Source organism: Aotus nancymaae, unplaced genomic scaffold (assembly GCF_030222135.1).
Source record: "Aotus nancymaae isolate 86718 unplaced genomic scaffold, 86718_ANA_hifiasm-v0.15.2.pri h1tg000021l, whole genome shotgun sequence".
NCBI classification, from domain to species: domain Eukaryota; kingdom Metazoa; phylum Chordata; class Mammalia; order Primates; family Aotidae; genus Aotus; species Aotus nancymaae.
Window position 1 is genome coordinate 21497817 of NW_026988433.1, and position 13806 is coordinate 21511622.

General features: G+C 43.4%; 1 protein-coding gene and 1 pseudogene across 3 annotated transcripts in view; both read left to right on the forward strand.

The window, feature by feature from the left end:
- BRAP (BRCA1 associated protein) overlaps positions 1 to 13806 on the forward strand; it is a 47386-nt gene that overhangs the window by 11020 nt on the left and 22560 nt on the right. Inside the window, exons 5-6 of one of the 3 annotated variants that reach the window (XM_012469052.3) lie at positions 4910 to 5023; positions 12288 to 12436. The exons of 1 other annotated variant lie outside the window; for it this stretch is intronic. In XM_012469052.3, the coding sequence (XP_012324475.1) occupies positions 4910 to 5023; positions 12288 to 12436 (263 nt within the window). The remainder of the gene's footprint in view (positions 1 to 4909; positions 5024 to 12287; positions 12437 to 13806) is intronic. One more of the 3 variants, XM_012469053.2, reaches the window with a different exon arrangement.
- LOC135276257 (PEST proteolytic signal-containing nuclear protein-like) lies at positions 8010 to 12278 on the forward strand (annotated as a pseudogene).

The following is a 13806-nucleotide window of genomic DNA, read 5'->3' on the forward strand; positions in this document are numbered from 1 at the left end:
TTTTCCTCACCACAGATTTTTGAATAAGGACTCATAAGCCTTCTCTGTATCTTTGATAAGTTTTTGAATGTCTGTTGGCCTTAGCTTTAGCTGCAAGAATTGTGAGACCAGGTGCGGTGGCTCATGCCTGTAATCCCCACACTTTGGGAGGCCAATGCAGGAGGATCGTTTAAGGCCAAGGGTTCAAGACCAGCTTGGGCAATATGGCAAGACCCTGTCTCTTAAAAAAATTTTTTAAAAGATCAAAAAAAAAAAAAAGGATTATGCTTATAAACTTGTAGTGTGACTCTTAGGAATCTTGGTCTTTGGGTAGACAATTTACAGTTCTTTAGGACATATGAAAAGCAGAAGGAGGTTCAATTTTGTTGTTCTTGGGGGCAGAAAAAGACAGATGACCACTTAATAGAGTATGTTGGCTTCTTTTCATTTGCATGCTTAGTTACCACAGCCTTAGCAGACACCTCCTTGGAGAAGTAGGGGTATATTCTCAACACTGTAGTTGATCCCTGTGACACTGAAGGGCCTTGATCATAATGAATTTATCTTTTTCTAATTTCATCCTCAGAAGAGAACAATAAAAACAAAGGACTAGAAGGAAACAAAGGCCAGGTTTCTTTAAAGTTTTGGCTCCATACAATGCAAACATTTTCAATAAAACCTGTTTCTTTTATATTCTTTGCGGTTAGCTTCAGGCTGTTGTTTAGTGCATTAGATGGTGAGTTGAAGTAGGAACCATGTGAATTTTGTTCCCTACTCTTTTCCTAGTCCATAGCACAGTGCCTGGCACATACTAGATGCTCATAAAATATGTGAACTGGTAAAGGTGCATTTTTAATACCAAGATTTTAAAGAAAAGAGCCATATGTTAACTGTGAAATCTCAACTGTTTAGTGATATGGTCATTTCACAAAAATTCATTAAAAAAATTTTTTTTTTATTTCTGTTGCAATCATCCTAGTTTAGGCCACCATAATGTCTCACTTGCATGCCTCTCCTTTTTTATTTTATTTTATTTTTTATTTTTATTTTTTGGAGACAAGGTCTGGCTCTGTGGCACAGGCTGGAGTGCAGTGGCACGGTCTCAGTTCACTGCAACCTTCACCTCCTGGGCTCAAGCAATCCTCCTACCCCAGCCTCCCGAATAGCTGGGACTACAGGCTTCCGCCCCCGCTGCCCAGCTAATTTTTGTATTTTTTGTAGAGACAAGGTTCCACCACATTGCCCAGGCTGGTCTCAAACTTCTGGGCTCATGTAACAGAAAGGAATAATTCATTGAATGGATAAGGTCACATGCCTTGTCCTTTCCTCTGAGGGGCCTGGTCGTTTAGTGAGCGTTTGTAGAGCTCTAGACCCCAGGAGGTCTCTGCCAGCCCCTGGTGGTGCCTGAGGCTCTGAGGAGGTGAGTGGAGGCCCTCCTTGCGTGGGTTTTATCCTTGCGAATCCATGTGCTGACTTTGCTGCTTACTCAACCAAAAGCGTGTTAAGAAGAAGCCGTTATTCTGACGAATGGGGGAAGCCATCTTAGGTTGTAACTTCTTTTTTTTTTTTTTTTTTTTTTTTGAGATGGAGTTTCGCTCTTGTTACCCAGGCTGGGGTGCAATGGCGCGATCTCGGCTCACCGCAACCTCCGCCTCCTGGGTTCAGGCAGTTCTCCTGCCTGAGCCTCTTGAGTAGCTGGGATTACAGGCACGCGCCACCGTGCCCAGCTAATTTTTTGTATTTTTAGTAGAGACGGGGTTTCACCATGTTGACCAGGATGGTCTCGATCTCTTGACCTCGTGATCCACCCGCCTCGGCCTCCCAAAGTGCTGGGATTACAGGCGTGAGCCACCGCGCCCGGCAGGTTGTAACTTCTTAGTATTAAAGAGGCTTCTTGTTCAACAGCTGACTTTAAACATTTTGAAATTAAAATATGCTATGTTCAATACATAGATTGCCTACATGGATTACTTCCTTAAGTAAAGCTTCCCAATCCCAACCTCCCACCAGTCTGCCCCTCCAAAATAAAAGTACATTCAGAATTGATCATCCTTCCTCAGCTGCTTAGCTCACTTGGTCATATTAAGAAAGCATAAGTAGGCCGGGCGCAGTGGCTAATGCCTGTAATCCTAGCACTTTGGGAGGCCGAGGCGGGTGGATCACGAGGTCAAGAGATGGAGGCCATTCTGGCCAACATGGTGAAACCCTGTCTCTACTGAAAAATACAAAAATTATCTGGGCGTGGTGGTGTGCACCTGTAGTCCCAGCTACCAGGGAGGCCGAGGCAGGAGAATTGCTTGAACCCAGGAGGTGAAGATTGCAGTGAACCGAGATTGCGCCAACGTACTCCAGCCTGGTGACAGAGCAAGACTCTGTCTCAAAAAAAAAAAACAAAAAAAAAAAACAACTTAAGTAAGGACTGGGCATGGTGGCTCATGCCTGTAATCCTAGCACTTTGGGAGGTCCAGGTGGGTGGATCACCTGAGGTTGGGAGTTCGAGACCAGCCTGACCAACATGGAGAAACCCTGTCTCTACAAAAAATAAAAAAAATTTAGCTGGGTATGGTAGCACATGCCTGTAATCCCAGCTACTCAAGATGCTGAGGCAGGAGAATCACTTGTACCCAGGAGGCAGAGGTTGCAGTCAGCCATGATCATGTCATTGTACGCCAATCTGGACAAGAGTGAAGCTCCATCTCAAAAAAAAAAAAAAAAGCAAAAGTAGCCAGGCTCATACCTATAATCCTCGCACTTTGGGAGACTGACGCTGGTGGATTGCCTGAGCTCAGGAGTTTTGAGACCAGCCTGGGCAACTCGGTGAAACCCTGTCTCTACTAAAATACAGAAAATCAGTGGAGCGTGATGGCATGTGCCTGTAATCCCAGTTACTCGGGAGGCTGAGACAGGAGAATCTCTTGAACCCAGGAGGCGGAGGTTGCAGTGAGCCAAGATTGCGGCATTGCACTCCAGCCTGGGCAATAGAGCGAGACTCCGTCTCAAAAAAGGAAGAAAGCATAAGTAATCAAGAATCCACAATTATTTCATTGGAGGGTAATTAAAAGCTACTGAGTAGCTTACAGTGTCTGTGAGATTCAGAACCCTGTGAGGGTGGACAGGCAGGACTATATTTTCCTGTCACAGCCTTGAATCTGAAGCTTCCTTAAGGTTGATGATGCAGCATTTCCTTTTACAGAATTCCCAGAAGCAGCCTGTCGATGCTGGTAGGGCCAAAGCACACAACTTAATTTCTTTGGGCTAATGCCCGTGTGGGAATTAAATCCAGAGAAGCCTTGGCCTCCTTGCTTGCCTCAAAAAATTGGCTGAGTTTAAAAACTGCAATCATCAGGCGCAGTGGCTCACACCTGTAATCCTAACACTTTGGGAGGTTCAGGCGGGTGAATCACAAGGTCAGGAGTTCGAGACCAGCCTGGCCAACATAATGAAACCCCATCTCTACTAAAAATACAAAAAATTAGCCAGGCATGGTGGCGAGAGCCTGTAATTTCAGTTACTCAGGAGGCTGAGGCAGGAGAATAGCTTGAATCCGGGAGGGGGAGGTTGCAGTGAGCCGAGTGCATTGCACTCCAGCCCAGGCAACAGTGCGAGACTCCGGTCTAAACAAACAAACAAAATCTTTAATCATCTCTTTTGTTGCTTTCTGCTGAGACTAGACAAGAGGGTTCCATTTACCTGCGACCATTTCATAGAGGCGCATGTGCCTTTACAGCTTCGCCTTGAGAGAAACAGCTCTCTGCATTTCACCTATTTTTCTACTGCAAGGAAATGAGACTGTTAGGTTTTTTTTTTCTCCCTGCCGAGTAGCTGGGATTACAGGTGCCTGCCACCATGCCCAGCTAATTTTTGTATTTTAAGTAGAGACCAGGTTGGCCAGGCTGTTTTGGAATTCCTGACCTCAGGTAATTCACCTGCCTGGGCCTCCCAAAGTGCTGGGATTTAAAGGCTGGTTCTTGGGCCTCTTGACCTTGAAATTGACCAAGAGCTTTGCTTTTGATATTGGACACTAGGTGGCAGTTTAAGACCTCTTGATGGGATCCATTACATGGGATCTAACTATCATGTATTATTATTATTTGGTTTATTAAAGAGTAATTGGTTTTTCATCTCATACCAGTTCCCCTGGTCTTTTATTTTTTCTAACGTAAATCATAAATACTGACATTTTCTTTTTTTTTTTTTCTTGAGACGGAGTTTCGTTCTTGTTGCCCAGGCTGGGCAATCTTGAGTGCAATGGCACGATCTTGGGCTCCCACAACCTCTGCCTCCTGGGTTCAAGCGATTCTCCTGCATCAGCCTCCCAAGTAGCTGGGATTACAGGCATTGGCCACCACACTGGGCTAATTTTTTATTTTTAGTAGAGACAGGGTTTCTCCATGTTGGGCAGGCTAGTCTTGAACTCCCAACCTCAGGTGATCCACCCGCCTTGGCCTCCCAAAGTACTGGGATTATAGGCATGAGCCACCTTGCCCAGCCCAATGCTGTTGGAAGAGTAATTTCATAACAAGTATCAGTTATGATTTGGTTCCAAGCTTTGCAGAAATGATTGTTTACTTTCAGCTGCACAAGCGATGACTAGAGGGGAAAAAAACTGCTGTAAAGGGAAATGTTGACTGTTGCTGGTTGAATATTGAAATTGTACCAGCTTTCAGCTTACTGCACTTAAATACCTTCTGCCAGTTCAAGAAAAATCTTTGTCATAGCCCAGAAAACATTGTAGACATAGGATATTGACCTACAGAGTGTGATTACCCTAGCAATCAACTTCAGTAGATGCGACTTTTGGTGTTGCTTTGTCTGCTAAGTATAAATTTTAAAAGCTGATGAGAATGAATAAAGCCATACATAATGAATATAAAGCAGATTTTCAGGGTACCTGTCTTAAATTTTTTCTTTTCCCCATTGGTGTACATAGGCTGATGCGGATAGTTTTTATATGGCATGCAATGGCCGCCAGTTCAACTCAATAGAAGATGATGTTTGCCAGTTAGTGTATGTGGAAAGAGCTGAAGTGCTGAAATCTGAAGATGTAAGTGTGAATCATTCCTATATTTGATTAAAATATATTCGATTGATATAAAACTGAATGCCAAGGTATCTGTGAAGTACCCAGAATAGACCAGTCCATAGACACAGAAAGCAAATTAGTGGTTGTCAGAGCTGTAGGAAGAGACAAATGGGGAGTGCCTGCTAACAGCACAGGCTTTCTTTTGGATACGATGGAAAGGTTCTAGAATTACATAGCGGGGACAGTTGTACAACCTTGTGGATATACTACAAGCCAATGAACTGTACACTTAAGAGAATTTTATAAAATTTTATCTCATTTTCTAAAGTAGCAAAAAATGTAAAAAGAAAAAAGATACTGGCTGGGCGCAGTGGCTCATGCCCGTAATCCCAACACTTTGAGAAGACCAGCCTGGCCAACATGGCAAAACGCCGTCTCTACTAAGAATACAAAATTAGCCAGGCATGGTAGTGCATGCCTGTAATCCCAGCTGTTTGGGAGGCTGAGGCAGGAGAGTTGCTTGAACTCTGGAGGTGGAGGTTGCAGTGAGCTCAGATCACACCATTGCATTCCAGCCTGGGCAACAAGAGCAAAATTCAGTCTCAAAAGAAAAGAAAACAAAAGAAAAAGAAAAAAGATACTGCATTGTTGTTGAATTTGAGTGTTCATCAATTCTAGATCAACGAAGCACTGATTGCCTGGAACTGAACAAAAAGTTTGTGTTTTCAATATTAACCCTAATTGTCTTCCTAATTCTTGTTTCTACCTTTTATTTTTGAGACAGGGTCTCACTTTGTCACCTAGGCTGGAGTGCAGTGGTGTGATCTTGGCTTACTGCAGCCTTGATCTCTCTGGTTCAAGCATCCTCCAGCCTCAGCCTCCTGAGTAGCTGGGACTACAAGCGTGTACCACCACCATGTGGCTAATTTTTTTGTAGAGACAAGATTACCCTGGCCCAGTGCAGTGGTTCATGCCTATAATCCCAGCACTTTGGGAGGCTGAGGTGACAGATTGCCTGAACACAGGAGTTCAAGACCCAGGCTGGGCAACATGACAAAACTCTATCTCTACAAGAAATACAAAAATTAGCTGGGTGTGGTGCTGAGCACCTTTTGTCCCAGCTACTTGGGAGACTGAAGTAGGAAGATCACGAGTCAGGGGAGGTCCAGGCTATAGTGAGCCATGAATCAGCCATTGCACCCTAGCCTGGACAACAGTGAGACCCTATCTCAAAAAACAAAGTGTCGGTCTCCCAATGTTACTCAGACTGTTCTTGAACTCCTGAGCTCAAGTAGTCCTCCTACTTTGTCCTCCCAAAATGCTGGGATTATAGGCGTGGGCCACCATGCTTGACCTCTTGATTCTATTTTTTTGTTTGTTTGTTTTGGAGACAGAGTGTCGCCCTGTCACCCAGGCTGAAGTGCAGTGGTGCAGTCATTGCTCACTGCAACTTCTACCTCCTGGGTTCAAGCGATTCTCATACCTCAGCCTCCCTAGTAGCTGGGATTACAGGCACATGCCACCATGTCGGGCTAATTTTTGTATTTTTATTGGAGACAGGGTTTCACCACATTGGCCAGGCTGCTCTCGAACTCCCTGCCTCAAGTGATCCGCCTACCTTGACCTCCCATAGTGCTGGTATTATAAGCAATAGCCACAGTGCTCAGCCTTGATTCTGTTTTGATAGCAATTTGTAATGGCTCTGATATTCCACTCCCATGGGAACCTTTCCTACATTATGGGCTCATTTGAATCATTTTATCAAGTAGCAGATACAGCTTTGTGATATTTTTAAGATCAAGATTTCCTTTTTTTTTTTTTTTTTTTTTCTTCGAGACGTGAGTCTTACTCTGTTACCCAGGCTGCAGTGCAGTGGCGTGTTTCCAGCTTTCTGTAACCTCTACCTCCTGGGTTCAGGACATACTTGTGCCTCAGAATCCCAAGTGGCTGGGACTACAGGCATGCGCCACCACACCCGGCTGATTTTTGTATTTTTAGTAGAGTCAAGTTTTCGCCATGTTGACGAGGCTGGTCTCAAAACTTCTGACCGGAGAGACATCCAAGATGGCTGATCACTAGCAGCTCGGGCACGTAGCTCCCAGTGAAAGCGCAGAGAACGAGAGGACGCCACACTTTCAGATGAATATTTGTTGCTCACGGACCAGGAGATTCCCAGCGGAGGAGCCCCACAGGTCGCCAGGGCGACTCTTGTGGCCAGCGCGGTGGTTTTGCTGGCACCTTAGCGCAGCAGTTCTAGGTGCAGAGTCCGGAGATTCCCGGGCAGAAAAACACCATCAATCTTAACACCGCTGTTTTGGCCGGCGCAGTGGATTGCTCAGATTTCGGCGCTGGGAATCAAAAGTTGGACGTTCGCTCAGAGACCTAGTTAGAAAGTCAATAATTACAAAGATGACAGAGGGATTAATATATAATGAAGAGAAGAAACCAGCCTAAAAAGTCAGAGAATACTCAAAATTAGAATGCCTCTCCCTCTACAGGGGATCGCAATTCCTCATCAGTAACGGAACAAGGCTTAATGGAGAATGAGTGTGTTCCAATAACAGAAGCAGGTTTCAAAATGTGGGTGATAAGAAACTTCTGTGAATTAAAAGAACTTGTTCTAACCCAATGCAAAGAAACTAAGAACCTTGAAAAAAGGTTTGACGAAATGCTAACGAGAATGGACAATTTAGAGAGGAATGTAAGTGAATTGATGGAGCTGAAAAACACAACACGAGAACTTTGCGAAGTATGCACAAGTTTAAACAGTCGAATTGATCAAGCAGAAGAAAGGATATCAGAAGTCGAGGACCAGCTCAGTGAAATGAAACGAGAAGACAAGATTGGAGAAAAAAGGATGAAAAGGAATGAGCAAAGTCTCCAGGTAATATGGGACTATGTGAAAAGAGCTAATTTACGTTTGATAGGTGTACCTGAATGTGACGAAGAGAATGAATCCAAGTTGGAAAATACTCTTCAGGATATCATTCAGGAAAACTTTCCCAATCTAGCAAGGCAGGGTAATATTCAACTCCAGGTAATACAGAGAACACCACAAAGATATTCTTCAAGAAGACCAACCCCAAGGCACATAATCACCAGATTTATTAGGGTTGAAATGAAGGAGAAAATACTAAGGGCAGCCAGAGAGAAAGGTCAGGTTACCCATAAAGGGAAACCTATCAGACTTACAGCAGATCTCTCAGCAGAAACCCTGCAAGCCAGAAAAGAGTGGGGACCAATATTTAATATCCTTAAAGAAAAGAACTTTCAACCCAGAATTTCATATCCAGCCAAACTAAGCTTTATGAGCGAAGGAAAAATTAAATCTTTTGCGAACAAACAAGTACTTAGAGAGTTCACCACCACCAGGCCTGCTTTACAAGAGCTTCTGAAAGAAGCACTATACATATAAAGGAACAACCAATATCAGCCTTTCCAAAAATATATCAAAAAGCCAAGAGCATTAACACAATGAAAAATTTACACCAACTAATGGGCAAAACAGCCAGCTAGCATCAAATGGCAGTATTAAACTTATATATATTCTAATTGGATAAAAAGCCAAAACCCATCGGTATGCTGCATCCAGACCCATCTCACATGCAACGATACACAAAGACTCAAAACAAAGAGAAGGAGGAAGATTTACCAACCAAACAGAGAGTAAAAATAAATAAACAAAAAGCAGGAGATGCAATTCTCGCCTCTGATAAAGTAGACTTTAAAGCAACAAAGATCAAAAGAGGCAAAGAAGGACATTGCATAATGGCAAAAGGATCAATGTAACAAGAAGAGCTAACAATTCTATAGATCAACCAGACAGAAAATTAATAAGGACATCCAGGACTTGAACTCAGACCCGGAACAAGTAAACTTAATAGACATTTATAGAACTCTCCACTTCAAATACACAAAACATACATTACCACCTCACACCTATTCCAAAAGTGACTACGTAATTGGAAGTAAATCACTCCTCAGTAATCGCATTGCATTTCATAGGTTTAAATGAAATATTGGTTGGCTGCTTGTTATTTTCTTCCCTTATTCCTTCCTGTCTACATCATTAAGTATACTTACTGGTATAAAAGAGGTTTTCAATACCCATTACTAAATTGCATTCTAGCCTGGGCAAGAAAGCAATACTCCCATTCTCTCTCTCTCTTTCTCTTCTTCATTCTTTTTTTCTTTCTTTCTAAAAAAAAAAAAAAAAAAAAAAAACTCCTGACCTCAGGTGATCTGCTCACTTTGGCCTCCCAAAGTGTTAGGATTACAGGCGTGACCCACTGCTTCCAGCCAGATTTTCTTTCTTTTAAAGTAGACCTGGGCCAGACGCAATGTTTCATGCTTGTAATCCCAGCATTTTGGGAGGCTGAGGCAGGCAGATAACCCGAGATCAGGAGTTTGAGACCAGCCTAGCTAATATGAGGAAACTCATCTCTATTAAATATGCAAAAATTAACCAGGTGTGGTGGCACATGCCTGTGGTCCCAGCTACTTGGGAGGCTGAGGCAGGAGAATTGCTTAAACCTGAGAGGCAGAGGTTGCAGTGAGCTGAGATCACACCACTGCACTCGAGCCTGGGCGACAGAGCAAGACTCCATCTAAAAAAGCTAAAATAAAAAAATTAAGTAGACATGAAGATCTTTTTACCTTGAGTTCTGAGTAGATTGTTTTAGCATTTGATTAGGTGAAATCAAAATTTGATAAGTGGGCGGCAGGGGAAAATGGCGGACGGGAAGGCAGGAGAGGAGAAGCCTAAAAAGTTGCATTGAGCTGGAGCTGCCAGAGGACCTGAAGAATAAGCAGAAAAACCTGTGAAAACTAAGGGTGTTTCTTCCAGTAATGGAGGGGAAAGTTCCAGTCGCAGTGCTGAGAAGCCATCAGCTGAAGAAGAAGCTGCAGACCTCCCAACAAAGCCTACAAAGATCTCCAAGTTTGGATTTGCCATAGGTAGTCACACGACAAAGAAAGCAACAGCCATATCCATCAAACTTGGGTCAAGTAAACCTAAAGAAACTGTTCCATCTCCTGCTCCAAAACCTTTCAGTAGCAGCAGCTTTTAGTGAAGATGAAGATCGTGAACCAGAGGAAATGCCTTCAGAAGCAAAGATAAAGATGAAGGATATTGGAAGGATACGCCAACATCAGCTGAACTAAACTCCTTCAATAAAGGAAAGCATGGGTTTTCTGATAACCAGAAGCTATGGAGCGAAATATAAAATCTCATCTTGGAAATGTCCATGACCGAGACAGTTAAACGACGTTTTGAAACTGGGGTGTAGGGTAGGTGTAAGGTTAAAAGGAACAGTTTCCTTTTTTAAAGAATGCTATAAGACTATCTTTGGAGCCGTTTTTTTTTTCCAGTTTTTTTTAAAAGATTGAGTGGTACACTAATAAATAAGAGTTTGAAATTAGAGGTAATTTATGTTTTATATACAGATTTCAAGACATTTGCTAATTTTGTAGTTTTATGTGATTAGTTTCCAAAAGTTACAGATAATACTAAAGAAATCAGAAATGGTAACTTTTTAAGAATTGTGTATTTTTTTAGACACAACTATTAGCACATTAAGAGGGAAGAAAAGGGCTGGGCGCGGTGGCTCACGCCTGTAATCCCAGCACTTTGGGAGGCCGAGGCGGGTGGATCACGAGGTCAAGAGATTGAGACCATCCTGGTCAACAAGGCGAAACCCCGTCTCTACTAAAAATACAAAAAATTAGCTGGGCACGGTGGCACATGCCTGTAATCCGAGCTACTCCAGAGACTGAGGCAGGAGAACGTCTCAAAAAAAAAAAAAAGAAAAAAAAAAGGTCGGACGCGATATTCACGCCTGTAATCTCAGCACTTTGGGAGGCCGAGGTGAACGGATCATGAGGACAGGAGTTCGAGACCAGCTTGGCCAATATAGTGAAACCTCATCTCTACTAAAAATACAAAAATTAGCCAGGCGTAGTGGTGCACGCTTGTAGTCCCAGCTTCTCGGGAGGCTGAGACAGGAGAATTGCTTGAACCTAGGAGGCAGATGTTGCAGTGAGCCAAGATTGTGCCAGTGCACTTCAGCCTGGACAACAGAGCAACACTCCTCAAAAAAGACAGAAGCAAAAAGTTATTGTCTATTTAAAACTACAAGCAGTTACTCTCTTAACTCCCTTATTTACCTAAACTTGTCTGGCTTCCAGGAACAGCCTTATACAAGAGGGAGTATTGTATTGGGAGGAAAATGTTACTGAACTATTAACTGAAAACAATTTTAGATAAAATTAAAATACAACTTTTTTCCTTATGGGCATTTGTTTTGTTTCAAGTCATCATAAACTAGGTATTGCATTGCTCAGTATATACAGATGCTTAGCTCTTAAAATAATTTCTTTTTTTTTCCAATCGGGCGCAGCGGCTTACACCTGTAATCCCAAGCTCTTTGAGAGGCCGAGGTGGGTGGATCACAAGGTTAGGAGTTCGAGACCAGCCTGGCCAATATAGTGAAACCCTGTCTCTACTAAAAATACAAAAAAAATTAGCTGGCATGGTGGTACACACCTGTAATCCCAGCTACCCAGGAGGCTGAGGCAGGAGAATCACTTGAACCCAGAAGGTGGAGGTTGCAGTGAGCCGAGATCAGGCCGTTGCACTCCAGCCTGGAAACAGAGTGAGACTCCGTCTCAAAAAAAAAAAAAAAAAAATCAACAGTTTACATAAAAAGAAAAATAATTTTTTAAATGTAATTTCCATCAGTTCCTTTGTAGTATATTATAGTCATAGACAGAGCTTGAGCTAAAAGTCTGGTCACATTTGAAATTTGTATGTTAAAGTTTTGACAGCAGTCTTTCTTCCTGGAATGTCAATTCTGTGAGGGCAGAGATCTTTGTTTTGTTCACCACTGTGTTCCCAGTACCTGGCACAGTGCCGGAGTATAGGAGGTGCTCCATCCTATGTTTCTTGAATGAATGAAGACATGAATGAAAATATTACCAATTTAAATGATTTGCTGAGAGTAATGATACTGAGAATATCCTACTAAGAGTAAAAAAGCAACTAGAAAACTATTATTAAAAGAAGAAAGGCCTGGCACGGTGGCTCATGCCTGTAGTTCCAGCTACTGGGGAGCCTGAGGTAGGCAGATAGCTTGAGCCTGGAAGGTCAAGGCTGTAATGAGCCATGATTGCACCACTGGGCTCGAGCCTGGGTGACAAGCAAGACCCTGTCTCAAAAAAAATAAAAGGAAAAATGAAGTATTGTTGGTAGATGAAGAGTGAGGCTTATGTGAAGTGTTTCCTGTAGGGCGCCAGCCTCCCGGTGATGGACTTGACTGAGCTTCCCAAGTGCACAGTGTGTCTGGAGCGCATGGATGAGTCTGTGAATGGCATCCTCACAACATTATGTAACCACAGCTTCCACAGCCAGTGTCTACAGCGCTGGGATGACACAACGTGAGTGCAGGGGCCAAACCCCACTGTGTACGAGCCCATTGTGACCCTTTCCAGAATTAAAAAGAGCCACCAGCAGAAAATGAACCATTCCAAGTATTTGGCTTTATAAACCTGACACCATTATGGTCAAGAGGTCCTTTTTCTCCTTCTGTTTCCTAAGTTCATGGAATCGGCATTCTTAGACCAAGTCCTTTTTAGTATGCTGATTCAGAACCCTTGTGGAATTCCCCAAAGCAGCATGAGCTGTTCTTTCCTTCCAAGAGCCAGAGAGTGGGAAAAAAAAAAAAAAGAAAAAGAGTAAAGCTTGGTTTGAGGCTCTCATGCTGCAATGAAATCTAGGTCTGAAATCTCACGTATCAGCTGCACTTAGTGTTTGCCATTCACACTGGCTTTCTTATCAATTAGGCTACAGCAGCCTAATGTTTTAGCTTTGCTGGGCTGTTGATGGCTTGGTGGCCAGTAGAAATAGCAGTTACTAAGTATGAGGCGTACTCTACAGTCTCCTGATTCCCAGCATACCAGGTCTTAGTCATAGGTGATGTTGCCACAGACAAAGAAGAGATGGGGCCTGTACCTATTTTTTACCCCCTAAATCAAGGATGGTTGCTCCCTTTGCAAACTGCACTGTGGGACTTAACCACAAAGGTGTATCAGACCCTGGCCTTCTGGATTTCTCAGTACAGAGGGGAACTCAGAATGAAACCACACAAGTAAATAAATCACAGCCATAACCAGTGTTACAGAAGAGCAGTGTTCAGCATTGGGACTGAGAACTGGGGCCCTAGTGAAGCCAGGACTGCCTGAGAAGTGTCATTTCCAGGAGGATAATTAGGAGTTAAGCTGGGTAAAGAGCAGAACCAAGAGAAGGCAATGGGGAACAGGGAAGATCATGTTCCCAAGCACAGAAGTGAGGAGGGGTAAAGTCTGCAGGAATCTCTGTCCACCCACAAGTGGCCTGGTGGCTAGAAGAAGAATGTCGGCTTCACAGAGCAGGGGCTGTGCCTGGCTTGCTCTCTGCTGTACCTCTCACACCTTGTAGGGGACGTGGCACAGGAGGAAGTCAGTAGATTCTGGGGAGGACATAAATAAACTGGGTCTCTGCAGATTATCACTGCCTTGCTTATTTAGCTGGATGAGAGTCTTGCCCCAGTTCCGTGGAGTCCTCAGTCAATTCTCAGGTATCATTTGGGATTTTTTCAAGGAGTTGTTCCACTGCCTTGAACAAAGCCACACTGAGATATGTTCATTAAAGTGTTTATCTGTGTTTATCTGTGGCCAGTGTGGTGGTTCACGCCTATAATCCCAGCACTTTGGGAGGCCAAGGCGGGCAGATCACCTGAGGTCAGGAGTTCAAGACCAGCCTGGCCAAC